The sequence below is a fragment of the Barbatula barbatula genome (assembly GCF_947034865.1).
Source record: "Barbatula barbatula genome assembly, chromosome: 15".
NCBI classification, from domain to species: Eukaryota; Metazoa; Chordata; class Actinopteri; order Cypriniformes; family Nemacheilidae; genus Barbatula; species Barbatula barbatula.
In genome coordinates, this window is record NC_136778.1 from 20,263,629 (window position 1) to 20,287,943 (window position 24,315).

The following is a 24,315-nucleotide window of genomic DNA, read 5'->3' on the forward strand; positions in this document are numbered from 1 at the left end:
AGCACTTTGGCTAACCTCGGTTGTTTTAAATGTGCTTTAGAAATAAAAATTGTTGTTGTTTTGTTTTCCCGGCCATGGGCCGGTTCTTCAATAAATCTCACTCTGGGGTGTGGTTACCGTGACTTTGCATGTGTGTTGTTCCTCCACCAGTCACAGTTGGTGGAGAATGCGGGCACCCTGAGGAGGAAACTACACACTTCAAATGATGACTTCTAAAGTAGTTAATGAAGATGATATGGAGTGTGATGATTGGAATTTAGTAGGTAGTGGGAAAAGAAGAAAAGATGTAGGAAATTTGGTAGCAAGCAATCCAGTAAACAGGGATTATAAGGAAACCACTCATAGGAAAAAACTAGGTTTGTCCGGAAAAAGACTGTTAGAGAGGTATTTAAAATATTTCTTAAATTCAAAAAGATGAGCATGTTAGCGTTAACCATATCCACTGCTCCCACCTTTTTCTTCAATTACTTAGACAAAGTTATTGTGAGAGATGAAAGCCTGTTAATATGTAAAACAGAAGAACAAAAAAATAGTGTTAAAAATTGACAATGTGCAAGAAAATAGTGAGTGAAAGAAAGATTTTGGGTGAAAGGAAAACGAAACCAGAAATGATAACAGGCTCATACAAAATGGAATAGAATAAATGGGTTGAAAAAACTAATGGTGAAAGGATTGATAGCGTGTCTGTTCATTTGGAGTTTAAGAATTTAGAGCTTCCAGAAAGAGTTAAAATTGGATATATGAGCTTCATAGTGAGGCCATATAATCCTCCCCCGCTCCGCTGTTAGAGATATGGACATATAGCAGCGTTGTGCAAAGGAAAACAAAGATGTCCGAACTCTTTCTAAGTCGCTTTGCATAAAAGCGTCTGCTAAATGACAAAATGTAAATGTCCCAAGTGTGGAAGTGATCATAGAATTGAGAATTGTGAAAGTGCACAAGTTAAATGCTGTAATTGTGGTCGGCAACATAGGGTAATGATAGGAACTGTCTCGACCGGGGAGGGGAGGGGGTTGAGATATGACAGAGGGAAGAACCCAAACGCAGGCACTGGTAGCAGACACAAAGGCTTTTATTAAAAAACAGCAAAAACACGATGTGGAAAACTTAACCTAGGCAGGATGAAAAAAAAGACTTCCTAGAGGGGCAGGAAACAACTTTAAACTACTTACAAAACACCTCCCATTTCCTTCTTGAGTTCTCCCTAACCAAGCCCTCTCAGCACGGATGCCTTTGTAGAGGAGGGTAGAGGAGCTTCGAAGTCTGCTAGTTGCGCCCGATTGGCCCAACCAAACTTAGCTCTCGGAGCATACACTCTGACGGCCACTCCCCCCTGGCGAGAAGAGTACGGTCTGGCACCCAAAACCAGATATCTGCCCCATGTATGGACCCTAGATGGGACGAGAAGATCCGAACCTTAACATAGTCCTGGTGGGACTGCGTAAGGCCCCGTTGGGGCCCCTGGAGAACCCAATCTTTCTCGAATGATGAAGACGCTTCTACTGTTGGCGCTCCATCAGGAGGGTAGGGGATCACCACGCACTCTCCGTGGGTGCCTATAGTCGGGTAGACCCCAACCTGGCCACATGTCCAGAGTCCCCACCGCCCCTGCCGTGGACTAGGCGCTCCCCCGGGAGGAAGTCCCATCCCTTTGCTCAGTACGCGCCCCGCACCTCTACTCAGACCGAACACAGAGCTCTCGGTCTGAGCAGCTCTTTGATCTCAGGCCCCTGCCCACTGTAGTGACGCTCACTCTACCGGGGTCAGAGCACCTCTCTGGCAGACATCTGCAGAGCTGCGGGTTGGGCTGCGTCCAGCCTTTTTTGCACGGGTGTCAAACCTGTGTCGGACTTGAGTGACTTTTCAGGCGCTATTCCAGCTTCCCTAATTCCTCCATTGGACGAAGTATAGGCATTCCATCCATCACTAAGTACTTGGGGGATACGAGCCTGGCGGAGCAGCTCGTATTCACGGCCAGTATATGTGAGTTTGCCTAACGAGGTGAACCTTTGTACCTGGGCTTGTGCTCCACACGTAGTGACTCCCCTACTTGGGATGTCCCGTCTGACGCTTTCTCACTCTTGGTTCCCCTGTCGGTGAACCTGTGACCTCCCCTCGGTGGTCTCCGCATCCATCATGCCACGAGAGCACCTCTCAAGAACCTCAGCCCAAAAAATGTAATCTTCCATTTTATACCCTAATGTACGGGGCAGAGTCTGGTCTTGTTGCAATGTAATTTTGCAGATGCTTCTATAGGTCGAAGACAACCAATCATCGGCTGTGGTGAAGGACAAAAGGCACTCTGGAGTACGGAAGAGGGGGGCTTGGAGTGTTTTCAGTTTTTGCCACTGATATTATTGTTGGATACTGAATTTGTGGTGGTTCGCTCGTTTGGATCTTGTTGCTCACTCAGAGTACTTCTTACTGAACCTAATGTTGTACCAGTCCGGGAGAAGAGAAAAGGGAAGTACGTCACGTGACCTACATCTTACACTCAGAACAACCATTGTTAGATACACTAGGGAAGGAGCGTGTGCAACTTTGTGTAATTTTGTGTTTGGTTAGTCAGCGAAGTTTAGTTATTGTTATTGTTTTTGTGTTTTGTTTTTTTGGTAAGTTGAGAGAGTGGGGGGAATTAGTTAGTGAGCGGGTTTTGTTTTGTTATGTTGTTTGTTTAGCACCGCTCATTTACTTTCTCCCTGTGACTTTATTCAACTGTGAATTGCAAATTGTTGTGCTAGAGTTGTATCTAGCTGAAAACGTCTGGCTTGCAAATAAAAGCGAACCACCTGATTGCAGTTATATTGTTGTCAGTGAATCATTTGACCACGACACTCCCCACAGACTAAAACTGTGGAAAAGTGCTTAATTTTAATTATGAACGTCTTCTTCATACCTCTACGCCATCTGGGGTAACATAACATAACGTAACATAATTTGGGGGCTCGTCAGGGATACTGTTCTCAATATTGGGGAAGTTCCGGTAGGTTGGCATAATCCCTTGTTTTACTCTAGGAGTGTTGCTTTTTTGATAAATGTCGCAAAGATGATCTTTTCGTAATAGCTGAACACTTCCAAATCTCAGTTCGTCGGCAGTCATTGAAAAAATATCTTAGAGCTGTCGTTTTAGATGGTCTTTCGGAGTTAAATATTCTGAGGTTGCCGGAGTAAGTAGGAGAAGCAGATCAAATCAGTGAGGGAATGACGACACGTGAACGTGCGGAGACGGATAAGGAGGGTAAGCTTGTTGAGACGGACGCGGAGGCTGAGGTTGAAACAAGTTTACCCCCATTTGAGCCATTGTCCCCGCCGAATCCGCGTTCTGGTGAGAATGCTCACGTAAAGGTTCGTCTTGCTCGAATGCGCATGGAGGCGGAAGACCGAGCTCAAGTTCGGCGAGCTGAATTTGATCTGCGGCTCGAAGTCCGGCGGCTTGAGATCCAAGCTGATAAAGAAGTGAAACTGCGCCAGTTGGAGTTGGAGGAGGAGAAGCTCTCATCTAGGTTCACTGGCCTGTTTGCTGCTGATTCAGTTCAACGGAGCGTGGTGCATCTGCAACTGCTTTTGATGTAAGTAAAAACATTTCATTAGTGCCGTTGTTTAGGGAGATGGAAGTGGACAGTTATTTTGGTGCATTTGAGAGAATTGCTGTTTCATTAAATTGGCAGAAGGAAGTGTGGACATTGCTGTTGCAATGTAGGCTTGTGGGAAAAGCCATGGAAGTTTTTTCGACTTTGTCTATTGGAGATAGTCTGAAATATGAGGTCGTGAAAGCAGCTGTTCTTCGTGCGTACGAATTGGTGCCGGAAGCTTATAGACAGAAGTTTAGGAGTCATAGGAAGAGTAGTAATCAGACTTTTGTCGAATTCGCACGTGAAAAGGGAGCTTTGTTTGACAAGTGGTGTGCTTCAAGTCAGGTTACTGATTTTTCTTCCTTGCGTGAATTAGCGCTTCTTGAAGACTTTAAAAGGTGTTTGCCTGAACGCATTGTTTTGTACTTGAATGAACAGAAGGTGGTGGAATTGTCTGTGGCTGCTGTACTAGCGGACGAGTTTGCGCTGACTCATAAACATGTGTTTACTACAATGCGTTGTGATAGAAATGCTTCCACAGGGTTTCCTTTGCACATTGCTGCCGCTAGAACAAGGGTGGAACCAGCGAAGGAAAAGCGTGAGTGTTTTTATTGTCACAAAATGGGTCATGTAATTGCAGACTGTATAGTGCTGAAAAGGAAACAGCAAAATTCTTCCAGTGCCCAGTCCGTTGGCCTGGTAAAAACAATTCCAGGATCTATTGACTCTGTTTATCACCCATTTTTGTTGGAAGGTTTTGTGTCTTTCAGTGGCCAACCAGAGGATCAAGTTGAAATTCGGGTTTTGCGGGACACTGGCGCTGCTCACTCATTCATAAGTGGGGATGTACTGCCGTTTTCTGAAAAATCATGTTTGGATTCCAGTATCCTTGTGCAAGGTATTAGCATGAACATATTGAAAGTGCCATTGCATCGTGTGTATTTACAGACTGGGTTGGTTTCAGGTTTTGTTAACGTCGGTGTGCGACCGGCATTACCAGTGCCTGGTGTTGAGTTCATTTTGGGCAATGACTTGGCAGGGGGTAGAGTGCAGCCAGTGTTGGAGGTGGTTGAAAAACCAGTAGTTACTTCTGTGACAGAGGAACTTACTTCGAAATATCCTGAGGCTTTTCCGGCCTGCGTGTTTACTCGTGCCCAGAGCAAGAAGTTGGGGACAGAGTTCACATTGGACGACACGTTCATGTGCACAAATGGTGATGATGTTGTAGGAGAACGTGTGGCTCTGGAAACAGGGAAAGAGAAGGTTAGTGACCAGGTGACAACTTCGTTACCTGTTGGTCATGAAAAATTAATTCAGGGCCAACGGGATGATAAAACGTTAGTGAAGTGCTTTGATGCGGTGACTGATTCAAAAGGGGATACATTATATTTTATCGAAAATGGCTTGTTGCTACGGAAGTGGCGGCCTAGGGTAGTGGATGATGTGGAGTGTTCGACAGTTTGTCAGGTAGTTGTGCCTGCAGAATATCGTACACATGTGCTGTCACTTGCCCATGACCACGTTATGTCAGGACATTTAGGGGTGACAAAGACGTACAATCGTGTGTTACGTCATTTCTTTTGGCCTGGGTTGAAATGGGATGTTGCTTCTTATTGCCGAACATGCCATACCTGTCAGGTTATTGGGAAACCAAACCAAGTAATTCCTCCAGCGCCGTTAGTTCCGATTCCGGTGCTCGGTGAACCTTTTGAGCACGTGATCGTGGATTGTGTCGGGCCATTGCCTAAAACAAAGACTGGGCATCAATTTTTGCTCACGATGATGTGCGTAGCGACTCGCTACCCTGAAGCGGTGCCGTTGAGAAAAATTACGTCCAAAGCGGTCGTTAAGGCATTGGTAAAGTTCTTTACTACGTTTGGGTTGCCTAAGATAGTACAAACAGACAAAGGCACGAACTTTATGTCCAAGTTGTTCACACAAACGTTGGGTTCATTGGGAGTCCGTCACCGTACTTCCAGTCCTTACCATCCAGAGAGTCAAGGGGTGCTCGAGAGATTTCACCAGACACTTAAGTCTATGTTGAGGAAATATTGTTTCGAGACAGGGAATGAGTGGGATGAGGGTGTGCCACTTGTTCTTTTCGCCGTTCGCGAAACCACTCAGGAGTCTTTATGGTTCAGTCCAACTGAACTGGTTTTTGGACATAATGTGTGAGGACCACTGAAGGTTCTGAAGGAGCAAATGCTTGGTCTGGATGAAAGTCTGAGCCCTACAAAGAACATTCTTGATTATGTCGTTCGTTTTCGTGAACGAGTTCAGGAAGCATGTGCTCGTGCCAAAGAAGCTCTTTCGGAGGTTCAATCTAGCATGAAACAGCGCTTTGATAAAGTAGCAGTGTCACAATCTTTTTCAGTCGGTGATAAGGTGCTTGTGTTATTACCGATTTTAGGGTCTGCATTGTCTGCACGTTTTGTTGGTCCCTACGAGGTAGTCGGTAAACAAAGTGACGGGAGTTACATCATTAAAACACCTGATCGTAAGAGACAAAAACGTCTCTGTCACATTAATTTGCTGAAAGCTTATCATTCCAGGAAGGAAGCATCGGACTGTGTAGAGGAGAACACAGAGCCCATGATGTCGTCTGTTGCTGTGAGTTGTGAGATAGAACCATCATTTCCTGTTAATGCTGAATTCGATGTTGATGAGGTGAGATTACAGGTGGACCCGTTGGCCTTTACACCATTGTCCAATTCTGAGATTCTAGCTGATCCTTCTAAGTTGTTGTGTCATTTGACAGAGGATCAGCTTGTGGACATTGTAGCACTGATTAGATGCTTTCATCAGATTTTTGGGAACGTGCCTGGGCAAACTGATGTGCTTTATCATGACATCAATGTCCGCGATGCGGTTCCCATTAAGCAGCATCCTTATCGGATGAATGCTGCAAAGAGGGCTGAAATGAAGAGAGAGGTTGAGTATTTGTTACTAGAAGGCCTTGCAAAGCCCAGTGCTAGTCCATGGAGTTCTCCATGCATCTTAGTTCCAAAAGCTGACGGAACAGTTCGCTTTTGTACCGATTATCGCAGAGTGAATTTTGTAACTGTACCAGATTGTTTTCCCTTGCCAAGGATGGAGGACTGCATTGACAACATAGGTGCTGCTAAATTTGTTACAAAGCTAGATATGCTCAAAGGTTATTGGCAGGTGCCACTGACACCAAGGGCATCAGACATTTCTGCCTTTGTAACTCCAGACTCGTTCCTGCAATATAATGTTATGGCTTTTGGTCTCAGAAATGCACCTGCAACGTTTCAGAGGTTAGTGAATGTAGTGTTGGCAAATGTCCCTAATTGTAGTTCATACTTAGACGATCTGGTTGTCTATACCTCTACGTGGCCTGAACATCTGTCAGTGTTCACCACGGTATTTCAACGACTTTCTGATGCTTCATTAACCTTGAACTTAACTAAGTGTGAGTTCTGTAAAGCTACGGTGACTTACTTGGGTAAGCAAGTGGGGAAAGGTCAAGTTCGTCCAGTAGAGGCCAAGGTTGAAGCCATTAAAGAATTCCCTGCACCCCTTACTCGTCGGGAGTTGAGAAGGTTTTTAGGAATGGTAGGGTACTACAGAAGTTTCTGTAAGAATTTTTCTTCTGTTGCTAAACCCCTGACAGACTTGCTCAGCCCCGCAAAATAATTTATTTGGTCAGCCGCGAGTCAGTCCGCTTTTAGTACCATTAAGCTCTTGTTATGTAGTTCTCCTGTGTTATCTGCCCCTAGTTTTGCAGTACACTTCAAGTTGGAGGTGGACGCGAGCGCAGTGGGAGCAGGCGCAGTGTTGCTGCAGGAGGACGAGGAAGGTATCGACCATCCTGTTTTTTTTTTTCTAAGAAATTTAACAAACATCAATGTAACTATTCCACAATTGAGAAAGAGGCTTTGGCCTTGTTGTTGTCATTGCAGCATTTCGAGGTATACGTTGGGTCTACTTCATATCCTGTAGTGGTATACACCGACCACAACCCTCTGACGTTTCTGTGTCGAATGTGCAATCAAAACCAAAGGCTGATGCGATGGGCTCTGGTAGTTCAAAATTATAATATTGAGATTCGACACAAAAGGGGAGTGGAAAATGTATTTGCCGATGCCCTGTCTAGAGTTTGATTTGTCTGAGGGTTCCTTCGTTTTTTTTGGGTGGGTTTTTTTTTTTTTTTTTTTCGTGCGTATGTTAAACATTATATGTACAATGTTTCATTTTAAGGGTGGGAGTGTTACGTGCTAGCGTTATTTCCCCCCCCCTTTTTTGTTAGTGGTTGCTGCCTGCATGTCTCCCCTCTGTTGCTCTGATGGTTTCTTCCTGTTTTCCCGCTCTCTGTTGTTGCAATGTAATTTTGCAGATGCTACTATAGGTCGAAGACAACCAATCATCGGCTGTGGTGAAGGACAAAAGGCACTCTGGAGAACGGAAGAGGGGGGCTTGGAGTGTTTTCAGTTTTTGCCACTGATATTATTGTTGGATACTGAATTTGTGGTGGTTCGCTCGTTTGGATCTTGTTGCTCACTCAGAGTACTTCTTACTGAACCTAAAGTTGTACCAGTCCGGGAGAAGAGAAAAGGGAAGTACGTCACGTGACCTACATCTTACACTCAGAACAACCATTGTTAGATACACTAGGGAAGGAGCGTGTGCAACTTTGTGTAATTTTGTGTTTGGTTAGTCAGCGAAGTTTAGTTTTTGTTTTTGTGTTTTGTTTTTTTGGTAAGTTGAGAGAGTGGGGGGAATTAGTTAGTGAGCGGGTTTTGTTTTGTTATGTTGTTTGTTTAGCACCGCTCATTTACTTTCTCCCTGTGACTTTATTCGACTGTGAATTGCAAATTGTTGTGCTAGAGTTGTATCTAGCTGAAAACGTCTGGCTTGCAAATAAAAGCGAACCACCTGATTGCAGTTATATTGTTGTCAGTGAATCATTTGACCACGACACTCCCCAGAGACTAAAACTGTGGAAAAGTGCTTAATTTTAATTATGAACGTCTTCTTCATACCTCTACGCCATCTGGGGACGTAACACCGTCCCATTAGCCAAGTTCATTGGCCTCTTCAAAGTAGAATCGGAGATGATAGGTTCTCAAATCAAACCCCATTCTGTCAGTCTAGACACAACATCTCGTTCTCTCCATCAGGGAACCGAGGTTACATACGTACAAATATTTGCTGAATATAATGACTTTACTTTTTTGTCGTGTAACATCACACTGCAAGGCTGAACAGATACGACGCTGAATCCAGCAAGCGAAAGAAGGGTCTGGCTGCTGACGATGCACTGTCAGTCATGCATGCGCATTAAGACACATGAACTCTCAGCTGCGCATGCACACTTTGCAGTGTGTCAAAGACGGAAATAAGTCAAAATACGGTTTACGAACTAAAGGCACGACATAAAACATGAAAATATATGAAAATTAAAAAGTATTTCACAAAGTGGGCTATAAAATCCTATTTTCAAAAGGTGGAGATTTTTAGCTTTTTAAGAGTACTGTTAAGACTGCCGATTCAGGTTACGGCCCAGATTTATTTAAAATTATAGCTGAAAGACATTACTGAACATCTACACCAATAATTACTTCACATATGCACCTACATATAAGGTTATGATGGCAAAATACATTACTAATTAACATTATTACATTACTAAATAAAAAAATTCTATGTATAATATAAAAGAATTACATTAAAACAACTATGTTTTTTAATTTTGGGCTTGACAAAAGTTTCTAAGATGTTGTCCATTACATTATACAAAACCAGAAAGAGCAAAGTATATTGATATACAAAATATGTCGTATATACAGCATAACGAAAAATGATTTACAGAAAAACTATATAAAAATAGATTTCATATGGTTACTATTGCACAATGTTATCATTTGCACAGTGGGTAGAACGTTGGACTGTTGTGTAGTTTATACTTTAAATATTTAAGTGGGTTGAAAATTTTACTGATACTTTACATTTAAATTGCATGAGGGAAGATCATTTTTTTGTGTCTGGTTGTTTTGGTGCTTATTCCTGTAGTTCAAAGGGATGATGGCTTGGAGGTGAGGGGTCCATATTAATTTTCAGAGTCTAGAACAGGGGTTGGGAACCTTGATCCTGGAAGGCCACTGTCCTGCAGAGTTTAGCTCAAACACGTGCCAGTTGTGAATACTCAAGACTTTAATCAGCTGGTTAAGGTGTGTTTCATTACGTTGGTGATAAACTCTGCAGGACAGTGGCCTTACAGTTCTTGGAGGGTGGACAAGGGCAGCGTCAAAATGTCCTGCATAAATGTAAAAACAAATATCACTGGCTCTACATGGTTGTCCTCTATGAACTCTGTACTGAAGAACCGTTCCAAGGCCTCAGCAGCTTCTTCATCCTCCATGCACAGTATACGAGATAGCTGAAGTGAGCCAAGATCCCCAGATTCCTCCAAGCACCCCTGATAGGCAGTCTTAAGATCCGTCATGACACGCACCTAACAAACAGCAATGCAAAAGAGGATGAGTAAAAATATGCTGAACAAAAAGGGCTGCAATCCCACTAACAAAACCTACTTTTCGTGAAGACTGAACCACCTGCTTCTCTAGTGGAAACTCAAGGGTGAAAAGACTAAACTAAAGCAACTATGAAGTTTGAGCATGTTACCTTGCGTACTACCTTATTTTTTTAAGATAACTGGTACTTTTCCTGAGGAGTTGACACAAAGTAATGTGAACAAGTTACCTGTACGTGGAAAGTTAAGGCTCTTCCTGTTAGTGGAAAAAATACATCATAAATGTACCTAGTTTGTCATGACAACATGCCATTTTAACCTTATGGTTTGGTAGTGTGCGCATGAATGACTTGCATAGTATGTGCGACAGATTGATATTGAATGAGTTTGATAGCGTGCGTGAAAAGCTTTGATAGTGTGTGAGAGACACTGTTGTAGCATATAAGAGACAGTTTGAAAGTATGTGCAACAGTACGTTTGCAGAAACAGACACATTGTAAATATTAAAATAAGCTAATCTTATCTTGAAAATTATTGCATTTTTTACATGCACTTTCCAGTCAGCCTGAACTTCCTGAACTGCATCTGTAAGCATACATTGAAAAGACAGAAGTTAAAATCATTCTGATGTTTACATTTTGGCATTCGATGTATCTCTCATTTTACCATTGTAAACAATATTAAAATAACTTATTTTACGGACTCCAACTTCATATCAAATCATGTTAAGTAACACTTCGTCTAAACAATAATTGAATAGAGCAAGTCTTATGAAAACTTCCCTGTCACATTTCAAACATTTAGCCCTTGCTCACAACCAGGTGTTATTGTGCTGCACACACTCAGATTTTGGAGGTGTGCTGTTTTGGAACAGTGTTGTAAATAAAACGCAACTACTGATTTCTAATTGTGTCCTCGTTTGAAAGAAACTACGTAGTTTTTAATTTGTTACGAAACACACAGCGTCTCTAAGACATGGCGACAGCAACAACAACACTAGCGGGAATAGACACGCCTTCTTTCTTTGCGTATACATTTTGGGCAGCGTTCTTCAACGCTTCTCACAAACTGACACAGAAAAGTTGGGGCGTGATTAAACAAGGTGTTAAAGGCAGGTTTGGATGAGCCAATGCTTTTAAAACATATTTTGGTTTGAAACTTAAAATGTAGCTATTTTACGTGTCTAATATATGCATGAACAAATTGTAACACACCAAAGATACAAGAAAACACGAAATCGCCACATATGACTCCTTTTAGACATTATGAGAATATACTGATAAACAAAATAAGATGCTTGCAGTTTGGTTATTTAGTCTGTATTAGAGCTCATGTGAATATTAACCCCCATCAGCTAATGACCGAGGATACTTTCATATATATTTTATCCTACAGCACCTTATATTTACTGAAGAGCTGAATAGTGTGTCTGTGTTCAGTTTAGCTGTTTGTGCATGCAACCATTTTACATAATCGAAAAAGCACATGGCATCCTTTTTAAGGAATTAAAATATATAGCCACATGTTTCTAACCACAAATGCTAGTAGTTTAAGGCTATTACAACATATGAAGCCATACATCTACATTTACTCATATGGCAGACGCTTTTATCCAAAGCGACTTTAGTTTTTTGTTACAGTGGCACATTACTGCAGAGCAATCAGGGGTAAGGTGCCTTGCTCAAGGGCCCTTCAGTCATGACCTGCTGGCACAGAGATTAGAACCGGCAACCTTTTGATCACGAGCCCAACACTAACCATTAGGCCATACAAATTACTATTTTGAGACATTAAGTAAATGGTTTTCAAAATATTGCTTTCATTAAACAAAATCTCCCAAGACAAAGTTCCATTTAGGAACTAAAATTGTAAATTCCTTAGTTTGACATCATACCATGTCATTATATAGATATATTTACGATGACAAGTCTATTTTTTCAATATGTATGATAGTAACTTAGTACATACAGCGAGTACCATTTATTAATATATGTACTTTGAACATTTGGGTCACCACTAGAGTCCCTGGACAATTTCAATAAAGTAAAAACTAAACTCCTTGGCAAACACATGGACTGACCTTGAGGCCTCAAACAATTTAGAATATAGGACAAGCCTATAACTCGGCTCTGTGCTCACGCATCATTAGCAAAACTACACTCCTGTGTATCAAGGCTAGCTTGAACCAGAAAGGCAAATGTGTAACAAGCAAGTGTCACCCAATCAAATAGGTTCACATTGTCTCCTGATAATGCCCAGTGGTCCCCTGGGACTGGGACACTAAAACGAGCAGAATTATACGTTGTCAATGTCATGATTTGTTGGTTTCCTCCTGTGAACTAAAGTCTATGCCATTTAAACTTTGCATATTTCCATTGTTTTTACACATAGCATTGTTGGTCATGTTAGCAGAACTTTAAGGGACTTAAAACCTCAGATGACCAAATGTTAAAAAACCCACATCACAATATCCAGTTTAAGATTTTATTGGTCATGTCGTTCAGATATCCCAATAGGGCCAACAGTTACTTCACCTTCTGAAACCAGGCCTGGAAAGAAAGTTAAAATGGCATTAAGGTATGCAGTGATGTTGAGGAATTGTATAAAGTCTCCTAACTGTACCTGAATCAGACAAGGACCTCCCTTTCCTACTGGAGCCACACGTGGCATCACAGCACATGCACACCTGATCATTTTCATCCGCAGAAGTCCAACTGAAAAGATGGTGTACAAATGAGTCATGGTACAGAAACACAATTTAGCAGAAACAATGTTGGTAATGACATACCTGTTGGCAAAGGAGCAAGCTTTGCTCTCCGGATTTGTGAGAGTAGAAGCAATGACAGCCTTCAAAGCGCATGTAACATACACCTAGAAAACACAAGTTGAAGTTTACACTACCCTTGAGGATGCAAAGTCCTAAGTTATATTGGGTATTTCCACATACCGAGCCACTACCAGTCTGTTGAAACATGAATGCCTCCAACTGAAACTGCAGCTTGTCATTCTGAGCTCGGCGCATGAAACGGGAAGGTGAACCTGTAAGCTTTGCATCAACAATGCACCTTAAAGGGAGGAAAGAAAATTAGCCCTTTGCCTCACTTATTGGCAATATGGAGAGGACCCTTACTCACCCATAATTCTCAATAAAAGAATATATCGGAACAGAGTTCACATCAGGGGCCGCAGTAGCGACACAGTCGTCGATGAAAATACGCAAAGGAACATGGTTGTACGGTTTCACGGAAGCTTCAAAGTTCATAAACTGACCCAGAAAATACTGATTGCTAGGCCTCTCAAACATCCAGTCATCTGCAATGAAGAAAGTGTTGGCAACATCCATTTAAGAGCTGGGTCAGAAATATTCAGGGCAAGAAATCTTCATTACCAGTCATAAGCATGAGTGAAAAGACAAGAACATCCTCTCCAACTCTTTTTGCAGAAAAGGGAACCCAGGCAGGAATCAACACATTGCTGCTTACATTATGCAACCTAAAGAACAAAGTGTTAGAAAGTAACCTGGAAAAGTGCAGAACCTTTTTAAGAGGATATAACCTTGGATAGTGACACTCAATTGCAACAGCAGCTGCATCTGATCTCACAATGGGAGTTCCAACTACAGCCTCAGGAGTGTAGCGTAGAGTGAAGGTGTACACAAGCTCATCAGCTGTCATCTGAAAACAGTAGTCATGTTACCACAGAGCTCTAGCTTGATGTTCAATTGTCGTTGCCAACCCAGGAGTTACTCACCGTCAGAGAGCTGCCACATGTCTGGAGCTCAGATTCAAAGATAAGAACTTGAGCATCAGGATCTTCCCCTACAGCTCCACAGCCTCCCAAACTGAGGAAATCAGGGTTTACCAACTGACCGTTACCATAGAAGTCTTTCTTAACCTCAACCTGCACAAGGTTCTCGCCACATTGTGCTGCTATGCTCACAGAAGGACTAGGTATCTGTAGCTCAAAGGGCACTTCCGGCTGCAGTGGCTCTTCAGGCATTAGTGGATACTGCCAGGTCAATGGTGCCACAGGACCCTGCATCGGCTGCTTAGATTGAGTGTTGCCTTCTTGAAGTCGCCTTGGATCTGCCATAGTTGACATTCCAGGTCTTGAAGGCTGAAAATAAGCTGATCCATGTGAAGCCTGCTGAGAAGCTAATCTTGATGGTGGTTGTTGCTGCTGCTGCTGCTGCTGCTGCTGCTGCAATCTTACTGGAGCCTGGCCTTGATGAATCCCTGACCACTGTTCCACAGACAACCCAACTGCTAAGAGCAGCAGAACTCCAACTGCAGTGAAAGTTACCAGTCCCATTGTAGAAAAACTTCAGAATGTGTGTTTCTTCTCTGGCGTGGTATTTTCAAGAGCATGCAGTTAATGTGGCTCCACCCCATTTTGACAAGTCTAATGATTCTCCAGACCTGTTGAGTTTAAGGAATCATTCGCCCGCAATTTAAAATTATATCACCACTTACTCATTATAAAAATATATATAATTTTATTTGTACTAAAGTTACATTTATTTATTAAGTTTAGGCTTTTCCTTCCAAGCAATTAACATGAACATTGGGTATATAGTTGTTTGGCTTAATTTATTAACAATGACATACATTTGAAATAAAAAACAGTGTAACTGTCACTAGTGGTGGCAAGATGCAGCCTCGTGAAGATTTGAGGCTTTTCAGCCAAGTGATTCATAAAAGGGGTTGATTTCTCAAGACTTCATTTGCTCACAATACTATCTGGTGGCCAAATAGTGTTAAACAAGCAGATTCATTACAGATGTGCCTGGTGTGGTCTGTGATGCACTTTATTTTGCGCCAGTTAAGGCTTAGAAATATCGGTGAAGAAAAATAAATATTTCCACATAAAAGGTAGTCCCGGCATTTTCAAAGCCAGGAATTTTGAGCACAGAAAACCCATCTCAAGTAAACATATTTGTTTATTAAACTCTACCATACATGGTAAACATTATGACAATCGCATAAACACGAACAATACATGAAACACAAAAAATACATGAAACACAAACGCACACGCGCTAGGGAGCACTGAGAGAGAAAGAGGGGGAGGTAGTGAGAAAGCATGGCAGCGATTTCTGAACACCAATAAAAGTCATATTTATCAAAGAGGCACAAACTTAACGCAGCTATTCTATAAAGAGAAACGGATACTTGCGAGCTCTGTGCTAGATGTATATCCGTATGCACTTGGAGAGATGGAAATGTTCAGATGGTTTCAGAATGCGGTCCTGATGAAAACTTCCGGGCCTCAGCGGAGTTTACCATCTTTTTTCCTAACGCAGACAACTGGAGCGGCGTATGGCAACTTGGACTTGACAATCCATCCTTTGGCCAGGAGTTCTTATATATAGCCTTTTATTTCACTGAACAGCGGTTTTGTCATGGCGGAGTATGCTTGTTGAACTGGAATAGCATCTCGAAGAGTGATTGACATCTGTAGACAGGGGATACATCCGATGTCATCGTCGCCGTTGCTCAAGATGCTTAACCTCTTCTATAACATCTTCTGTATGAGTTCACATTGACTGTCACTTACATGCCCCAAGTCAACAGAAGGATACCACATGCCTGTGTTCATCTCTGCCTCTTGTGTCCCTGCAGTCTGGACCCTCACCGTCTGCTTTGCTCCACTTGATTGACCACTATTTTTTTATCCGCTGCAGTGTCCTGAGAATCATGCCCTGAGGAAGAACTACATCACATCCTTCATAATTCCCTATGGATACAGATACATGAGTCTCCTCTTTTAGGTATCTCCAGAAGCCCCTCTCCAAGATCCAAAGATTTTAGATGGCTGTTATCCTCTTGTGGTTCAAACAAGACTACAAAGCCGAACTGTGCTAATTCTTTTGTGATCCGGCATTGCACCCAGGCAATTTGCCCTGCCAGAATGATCTCTGACCGACCTTCATACGACCACATTGATCTTCTCCAGCAGTCCGTAAAATAATTTCGATTAGGGTTTGTGCCTTCTCGGTTGGGACATCAATAGCTCCAGCTAATAAAGCGGCAAGTGTTTGCATGAGCCATTATTGTACACTTTATACATTATGAGAATTTACTGATAAAAACAATAATAAGATGCTTGCGGTTTGGTTTTTTATTCTGTATTTGAGCACATGTGAATATTAGCCCCATCAGCTAATAACTAAGCATAATTTTCATATATAGCTTTCCCGAGCTCAGTGGTAAGAGCATTGCGTTAAGAACACAAGGTTGTGGGTTTGATCCCAGGGGATTGCAGATACCTACAGTGGCTACGGAAAGTATTCAGACCCCCTTACATTTTTCTATCTTTGTTATATTGCAGCCATTTGCTAAAATAATTTCAAGTTCATTAAGTACCCACAGCACCCCATATTGACAGAAAAACACAGAATTGTTGACATTTTTGCAGATTTATTAAAAAAGAAAAACTAAAATATCACATGGTCCTAAGCTGTGTTTGATTATACTGATTGGACTTGATTAGGAAAGCCGCACACCTGTCTATATAAGACTTAACAGCTCACAGTGCATGTCAGAGGAAATGAGAATCATGAGGTCAAAGGAACTTTCTGAAGAGCTCAGAGGCACAATTGTGGTAAGGCACAGATCTGGCCAAAGTTACAAAAAAAATTCTGCTGCAGTTAAGGTTCCTAAGAGCACAGTGGCCTCCATAATCCTTAAATGGAAGACGTTTGTGAAGACCAGAACCCTTCCTAGAGCTGGCCGTCCGGCCAAACTGAGTGGGAGAAGAAGAGCATTGGAGGAAGTTGTAGAAAGCCAACCCTCACTGCAGCCCTCCACCAGGGAAAGATGAATGCGGCCAAGTACAGGGATATCCTGGGCGAAAACCTTCTCCAGAGTGCTCAAGACCTCAAACTGGGCCGAAGGTTCACCTTCCAACAAGACAATGACCCTAAGCACACAGCTAAAATAACAAAGGAGTGGCTTCACAATAACTCTGTGACTGTTCTTGAATGGCCCAGCCAGAGCCCTGACTTCAACCCAATTGAGCATCTCTGGAGAAACCTGAAAATGGATGTCCACAAATGTTTACCATTACTTTGTTTTTCTGTCAATATGGGGTGCTGTGTGTACATTAATGAGAAAAAATGAACTTAAATGATTTTAGCAAATGGCTGCAATATAACAAAGAGTGAAAAAATTAAAGGGGTCTGAATACTTTCTGTACCCACTGTATGTATAAATGTATAGGATAATACAATGTGCGTTGTTCTGGATAAAAGCGTCTGCTAAATGTAAATATAGCAACAAACAATGAGGTGTTTGGTTTAACTTGGTTTAAGATTATCATTAATAATCTGATAGAGGCTAAACATTTATAGTGAAGTCATGTCCTTCTTTAGCCAGCTCTATCATCTAAGCTTCTGTCAGGTCTGGACATGGACTACGTCCTGCCCGCTCTGGTAACCTTGCACTGCGTCCTGCAGGAACAATAATACAAGACATGCTGAGAGTAGAGTACTGTTCGGCACTCTTTGATGCAACAAATACATCAGTTGTTATTGGAAGTGTTCCTGGTTCCGGTTGATCTAACTATTGCAGCCTAAACATAAGGAATATTTATATTATGATAGTGTAGTGTATGCAAGATTAAGAAGACACTGCTTTAACCATGTTTCTGTCAGACAGAGCATGTCTATTTTATAATCTGTTATCATATAGTTAAAAAGAAGTGCTTTATTAGAGAGAGATCTAATATTCGTAATAAGTCGTAACAGTTGATTATCTGTATTTTGTTCACATTTAATTAGTTTAACAAATTAATTTACCTTTGAGAGGTTTACGCATTATTTTGTTTGCTAATCCAGGGACAGAGATAGTCTCTATTTATTTATGTTTGGGAGAAGGGATTATCGCATGTGCATTTTGTGTATTCTGTGAAGACGGCAAGCAGTTATGCCATTCTGTCTGCTTCCTGACCTGGGCCCCAGGGAATCAAGTTTTAGCATTAAGACTATGTGCCATATTTCTAGACAGGAGAAAAGCACCAGCCCAGGAGGGGTGGAGACCATAATTTTTCAACAGGTCAGGTCTGCCCTCAAAACTTCGTTATTTATAAAAAAAAAGATCATTCAGCAGGCACCAATCAGACATTTAGTGATGATAATCTGCAATGTAGCTCATCACCACGGTAAGCAGGGAGCCAGAGAATATTACAGTGTCTGATATCGTGCAAAATCCTACATTGTTTTTCATGAAACTGATGTTTCGCCCACCCAGGGCCGGCGCTACCTATAGGCGGAGTAGGCCGTTGCCTAGGGCCTCGGGCTTGGAGGCGGGGCCTCCAAAACATCCCGCAGATCCACCAATCAAGAGCAGCAAAAGACTAGGCTGTTTTTCCATTGGATATAACAATTGCCACTCACCTATAGTAAACCAATTAACGTTAGTGTGATGATGAATAAAATCCAACTTTTCTGATCTGATGGCGCCGAAACGATCGCATCCTTCAGGGGCTGCTAAGCGTAAGGCTAAGCAGGCACGCAAAGAAAGTGCAGCTCGTGATGCAGGTATCATATGTTTTGGAGTGATTGTAATGTATTGTAAAAAAATAAACTGAGCCTGATGATCAGTTTCATTTTGGGATAGGCTATAATTTGACGGTTATTCTGAGTTCAAAAGAGCGCGAACGTTGATGGACTGAATTTGCTTCTGACAATGCAGAATTTTGTTAGAAAATAGAAAGACGTTCTAAAGTAAACAAACCGTCCGAAAGAATCTGTCCGCGGAAATGATACGGTCTTCCAGTCACTGTTGGAGAGAGGCAAATTCATGATTAACAGTTGATCTGATTCTGAATCTTACAAAAGAGTCGATTTCCCTCGATGGAATCGATTACAACCTGTGGAATCGACTCTTGATTCCTAACGCCTCTGAATCAAGGAATCAATTCTTTAGGAATCGATTTCCAGCCCTAGTCAGGAAATAAATGGCAAAATACTAAAGTAAAAGTAAAGAAGTTTGTCAGTCAAAGAGAAAACGCACTATAACTAGAGCATTGTTTATGTTTCAAAACAGTACCTCAACTGTCTATCTTCTAAAACGCAGATGTTTAGCCTACATTTACTGCTCTATCATAATAGACCTATTTAATTTTTTTTGCTGTTGCAATATTTATTGAAAATAAGTTTGCAATTTTAAGCATATGAGTAAACACATAAATCTGTAGGTGGCCATGGAATAATAATAAGTGCTAGTCCAGAATCCTCCAGATGAATTTTGAGATGATTTTTTTTTTTACCTTAATTAAAGTTAAATTAATATGCACATTTAAGTAAAATAAGTAAAAATACTGATGATAGGTTTTGTATAAATAAAATGGTTAGGAATCATATTTGTTTCAAGTGCTTTTTATTTAATGTTTTATTAACAAAGTTCGGGAGGAGCACGTTCAGATAATTAAACCTTATTAAACACGAGTGGAGTACATTCAGTTAATCAACAAGATAAGAGGTATGTATACTGCAGACTTACCTCTGTTCATTGACAAATTATCGGCATCCCTCGACCACCCCATCTCCTAACTTTGATTTTAATAATCATCTTATTGGATGTAAACAACACAATCCAAAATACAACATCTAGATTATTCCTCTCACAATGTGGGGCAAAAATTCACTTGTGAATTCTGAAAGGTGAAGGGGAGGAGGGTGTGGCGGGGGTAGGATGGGGGGCCTCCAACATAAATTTTGCCTAGGGCCTCCAAATGTCTAGAACCGGCCCTGCGCCCATCACAAATGCTGGAGTGTAAGGCCATTACAACAGATAAAGTTCTCTATACCCAGAATTCCCTTTAAGAAAACATGCTTTATGAAAAGCACAAGAGGAATTTAATGTACATACAGCTCATGCATTTCCTGGTTATCAATTTAATTTGTTCAAAACTGTAGGTTGCTCAGAGCAAAAATAACTTGTTACAAAAATCTACCAAGACAAATCCCTTTACGGACTAAAATTATTTGGCTGCACTTCTGTGACTTAAACCCTCAGTTTGACATCCTTGAATATACCTTGGCACTAGATTTACAATGAAAAGTCTATATTTTTCAAGACACATGATAGTATATAAGGTACTGTAGCACTAGTGCTATCAAAAGAATACACGAGGGAACTGCATGTGGTAACTCTCAACGCGGTACGTTTATTGAACTGCAAGAACATCACAAAACACCAGAACACCACCGAACTAGAGTCCCGGCTCCGCCTACTTAAAGGGGCCGTAAAGCTTCTCTCTCAGTGAATACTGTAGGTGAATTATGTCAGCAAGTCCATCGTGTGTGTGGCGCTTGCATCTGCCACTACACAGGTCCCCCCAGAATTCACCAACAGCGGCCACATCAGCTTGTTAGGGAACCGAACTTGTCTGCCAGAACGTGTGAAAGAATGCGGCTCAGGGGCCGATGGCGCAGGTAAAGCGGGCTGGGAAACCTCCCTGGAGACTGTACTCTTGTGAATGGACGGTCGACCCCGCTTAGGTGCCCGAGCAGGAACCAGTGGGCAGCCTCGTGCTCCATGAGCTGGCTTGAGTCGGTCGACCGTAACTCGTTCTGGACGACCTCCAATATCAACCAGGAAAGTCTTATCTCCAGCCTCCAGTACGCGAAATGGCCCATCGTAAGGAGGGCGCAAGGAGTGTCGGCGAGCGTCACAGCGAATAAATACAAAATCAGCCGTAGATAGGTCTCGGGGTATCCAGGACTGCCCCATGCCGTGTTGCGATGTGGGCACTGGCCGAAAAGCCTTAATCTTGTCAACAAGGGTAGACCGTTCAGCGAGCGGGCTCCATGGTTCAGTGCTGGGTGGAATGAAGTCGCCTGGGACACGCAGCGGCTGACCATACACCAATTCTGCCGAAGAGGTTTGCAGCTCTTCCTTAGGAGCGGTCCGTAGACCCAGAAGGACCCAGGGCAAACGCTCGACCCATCTGTCGTCCGTTAGACTGGCCCTCAAAGCCGTCTTAAGAGAGCGGTGAAAACGTTCACAAAGGCCATTGGCCTGCGGGTGGAACGCCGTAGTACGATGGAGCTGCACTCCGAGGATGCGGGCCACCTCCGACCACAACTCTGACGTGAACTGCGGGCCACGGTCCGAAGACATGTCTCCAGGGGTGCCGAAACGTGCCACCCAATTGGCAATGAAAGCCCGTGCCACACTGTCTGTGGTTGTCGAGGTCAATGGAACTGCCTCCGGCCACCTGGTAGTCCGATCCACCATGGTGAGAAGGTGAGTGAACCCCTGGGAGGGCGGTAATGGACCCACCAGGTCGATGTTGACATGTTCGAAACGTCGCTCAGGTACCACAAATGTCTCCAAGGGTGCTTTGACGTGCCTTTGTATTTTAGCACGCTGGCATTCCACGCAAGCAGCGACCCAGTCCCGAACATCTTTTTTTAAACCATGCCACACATACTTCGATGAGACCAACTGCTGCGAAGCTCTCCGCCCTGGGTGTGACAAACTGTGGACCTTATCGAAAACAAGGCGCCGCCACTGCATGGGTAGAACTGGGCGAGGGTTGCCCGTGGAGACATCGCACATTAGTGTCACACCTGCCTCAGTAAAAATGACATCAGCAATTGTCAGACTTGAGTCAGCCGTCCTGTATGCCTGTACCTGGGGGTCGGACTGTTGGTCTGCAGCCAAACGGACAAAGTCCATACCCAGATGCACTGCTTGCACTGTAGCTCTTGAAAGGCAATCTGCCACAACGTTGCTTTTTCCGTCAATGTGCTGGATATCCGTTGTGAACTCAGAAACGAAAGCCAAGTGACGTTGCTGGCGGGTCGACCAAGGCTCGGAAACTTTTGCCATTGCGTGAACCAAGGGCTTGTGGTCCACAAATGCTGTAAATGCACGGCCCTCCAGAAAGAAACGAAAGTGTCTGACAGCTAGGTATAGGGCGAGCAACTCTCTGTCAAATGTACTGTACTTCCGCTCGTTGGGGCGTAGTTGACGGCTGAAAAATGCCAGGGGCTGCCAAACACCTCCTATAAGCTGCTCGTGTACTGCACCTACAGCCCAGTCTGAGGCATCGGTGGAGATAGCGATAGGAGCGCCAGGAACAGGGTGAGATAGCATGGTTGCTTGAGTTAGAGCTTGCTTAGTGTCCACAAAAGACTTGGTCATCTCCTCCGACCAGGTGATCGGTTTTGCTTTGCTGTGTCCTTTGACGGCGCCGTACAAAGGTCGCATGAGCTCAGCGGCCCGAGGAATGAAACGGTGATAAAAATTGACCATCCCCAGAAATTCTTGCAGCGCTTTGATAGTGTGGGGCACAGGGAACCGTTCGATGGCGTCCACTTTGTTTGGTAGCGGGAAAGCCCCCATGTCTGTTACTCGGTGACCAAGAAAGTCGATGGCCTCCAGGCCAAAATGACACTTGGCAGGGTTAATTATTAAACCGTGTTGACTGAGTCGGGCAAAAAGCAAGCGTAGATGAGTGAGATGTTCGTGTGCGGAGGAACTGGCGATCAGGATGTCATCTAAATACACAAATATAAAGTCCAAATCCCGTAAGATTGAGTCCATCATGCGCTGAAATGTTTGGGCCGCATTCTTGAGGCCAAAAGGCATCCGCAAAAACTCAAAAAGGCCAAACGGTGTTATCACAGCTGTTTTGGGGATGTCCTCATGGAAAACTGGTACCTGATGGTATCCACGCACCAGATCCACTTTGGAGAAGATGGTTGCCCCTGCCAGGCGCGCTGAAAAATCCTGAATGTGAGGAACGGGGTATCGGTCAGGCGTGGTGACATCATTGAGCCGACGATAATCCCCGCACGGGCGGTAACCACCATCAGTTTTGGGGACTATATGTAGGGGTGAGGCCCAAGGACTGTTGGAGCGTCGCACAATTCCCAGGTTTTCCATGTTAGTAAACTCCGCCTGAGCTGCTGCCATCTTTTCAGGATGCAAGCGTCGGGCTCGGGCATGCACTGGGGGTCCAGACGTCAAAATATGGTGTACAACCCCATGGCTAGCTGAGGCTGATGAGAAAGTGGGTTTGGTGAGATTGGGAAATTCACTGAGTATTCGAGCAAACTCGCACTCCACGGTCAACGCGCTAGAGAGTGTGGTTGTTGCAAAAGTGCTTCGTGAACAAGGCAACACATTGAAACCTTCCGCAGTGACTAAGCAACAGTTCTTTACATCTACCAAAAGTCCATAAGAGCACAGAAAATCTGCGCCCAGGAGGGGCCTGCTCACATCTGCTAAAACAAACTCCCATGTAAAACGTTGTCCATTGAAACACAGCGGGACTAGCCGTGTCCCATACGTCTTAATTTTACCTTCGTTGGCCGCTTCGAGCGGTGTGCCAGTTTCGCCGGATCGTCTGTCCACAGGTGATGCCGGAATCACGCTAACTTGTGCTCCTGTGTCACACAAGAAATGTCGGCTGGATAGCGAATCCGTGATGAAAAGGAGATATTCAGCATTATGTGTCACTACGCTGCTGACTGTTGGGATTCCTCGGCTCCCACTGAACGTGCAAGGGGCACGACATTTCTTGGCTTTTGCTCCGAAACGGGCGTGAAAGTAACAAAGTCCGTGATCGCCTGGCTGCCGTGCGGGAAACGATGGCCGTACGTCTGGACAGCGCTCTGCAGCTCTCGTTACGGGATACACAAACGTGGCCGTTGAGTCATTAGCCGTGAATTTGTGCGAAGCTGTGTGATATTCGTCCGCCAGCTGCGCTAGTTCTCTGTAATCAGTCACCGTGCTGTTTGCGAGAGAGGTGCGAACGTTCAAAGGCAACTGTTGTAGGAACAATTCTTTAAACAGAAAACATGGTTTATGCTCACCGAGCAATGCCAGCATGTGATCCATCAATTCGGACGGCCGGGAATCTCCGAGACCCGGCAGCGAGAGCAAACGACGTGCTCTGTCAGTCTCTGATAAACTGAAAGTCTTTAGCAGGTAAGCCTTTAGCGCAGCGTATTTGTGTCGTTCTGGGGGATTTTCCAGGATGCTTAACGCTCGTGCGGCTGTGGAACTGTTGAGAGCTGCGACCACATAGTAGTATCTCGTGTCGTCCGCGGTTATCTCTCGTAAAGCGAACTGAGCCTCGGCTTGAGCGAACCACACAGACGCTTGTTGCTCCCAAAACTCCGGAAGCTTAAGCGATACAGCATTCGTCGACATTTTGCGTTAATAGTTCTGACTCGGGGTCACCAATGTAGCACTAGTGCTATCAAAAGAATACACGAGGGAACTGCATGTG

At 43.5% G+C, this 24,315-nt stretch overlaps 1 protein-coding gene across 1 annotated transcript; it reads right to left on the reverse strand.

The window, feature by feature from the left end:
• Nucleotides 1-11,885: 11,885 nt before the first annotated feature.
• Nucleotides 11,886-14,410, reverse strand: LOC306904353 (zona pellucida sperm-binding protein 3-like). Its single transcript, XM_079474197.1, has 8 exons — nucleotides 13,816-14,410; nucleotides 13,621-13,739; nucleotides 13,454-13,557; nucleotides 13,200-13,377; nucleotides 13,013-13,130; nucleotides 12,854-12,936; nucleotides 12,688-12,779; nucleotides 11,886-12,614 (listed from the first exon to the last, which is right to left on the reverse strand). Exons 1-8 carry the CDS (start codon nucleotides 14,374-14,376, stop codon nucleotides 12,550-12,552), a joined length of 1,320 nt encoding a protein of 439 aa, XP_079330323.1. The 5' UTR covers nucleotides 14,377-14,410; the 3' UTR covers nucleotides 11,886-12,549.
• Nucleotides 14,411-24,315: the final 9,905 nt, after the last annotated feature.

Bases quoted from the DNA above. Each gene is read 5' to 3' on its own strand.
- LOC306904353 (XM_079474197.1), bottom strand. From the start codon at position 14,376: ATGGGACTGGTAACTTTCACTGCAGTTGGAGTTCTGCTGCTCTTAGCA. The intron at 13,740-13,815 runs GTGAGTAACTCC...TACTGTTTTCAG, and splicing joins CATGTGGCAGCTCTCTGACG to ATGACAGCTGATGAGCTTGT. The intron at 12,780-12,853 runs GTATGTCATTAC...CCATCTTTTCAG, and splicing joins GCTTGCTCCTTTGCCAACAG to TTGGACTTCTGCGGATGAAA.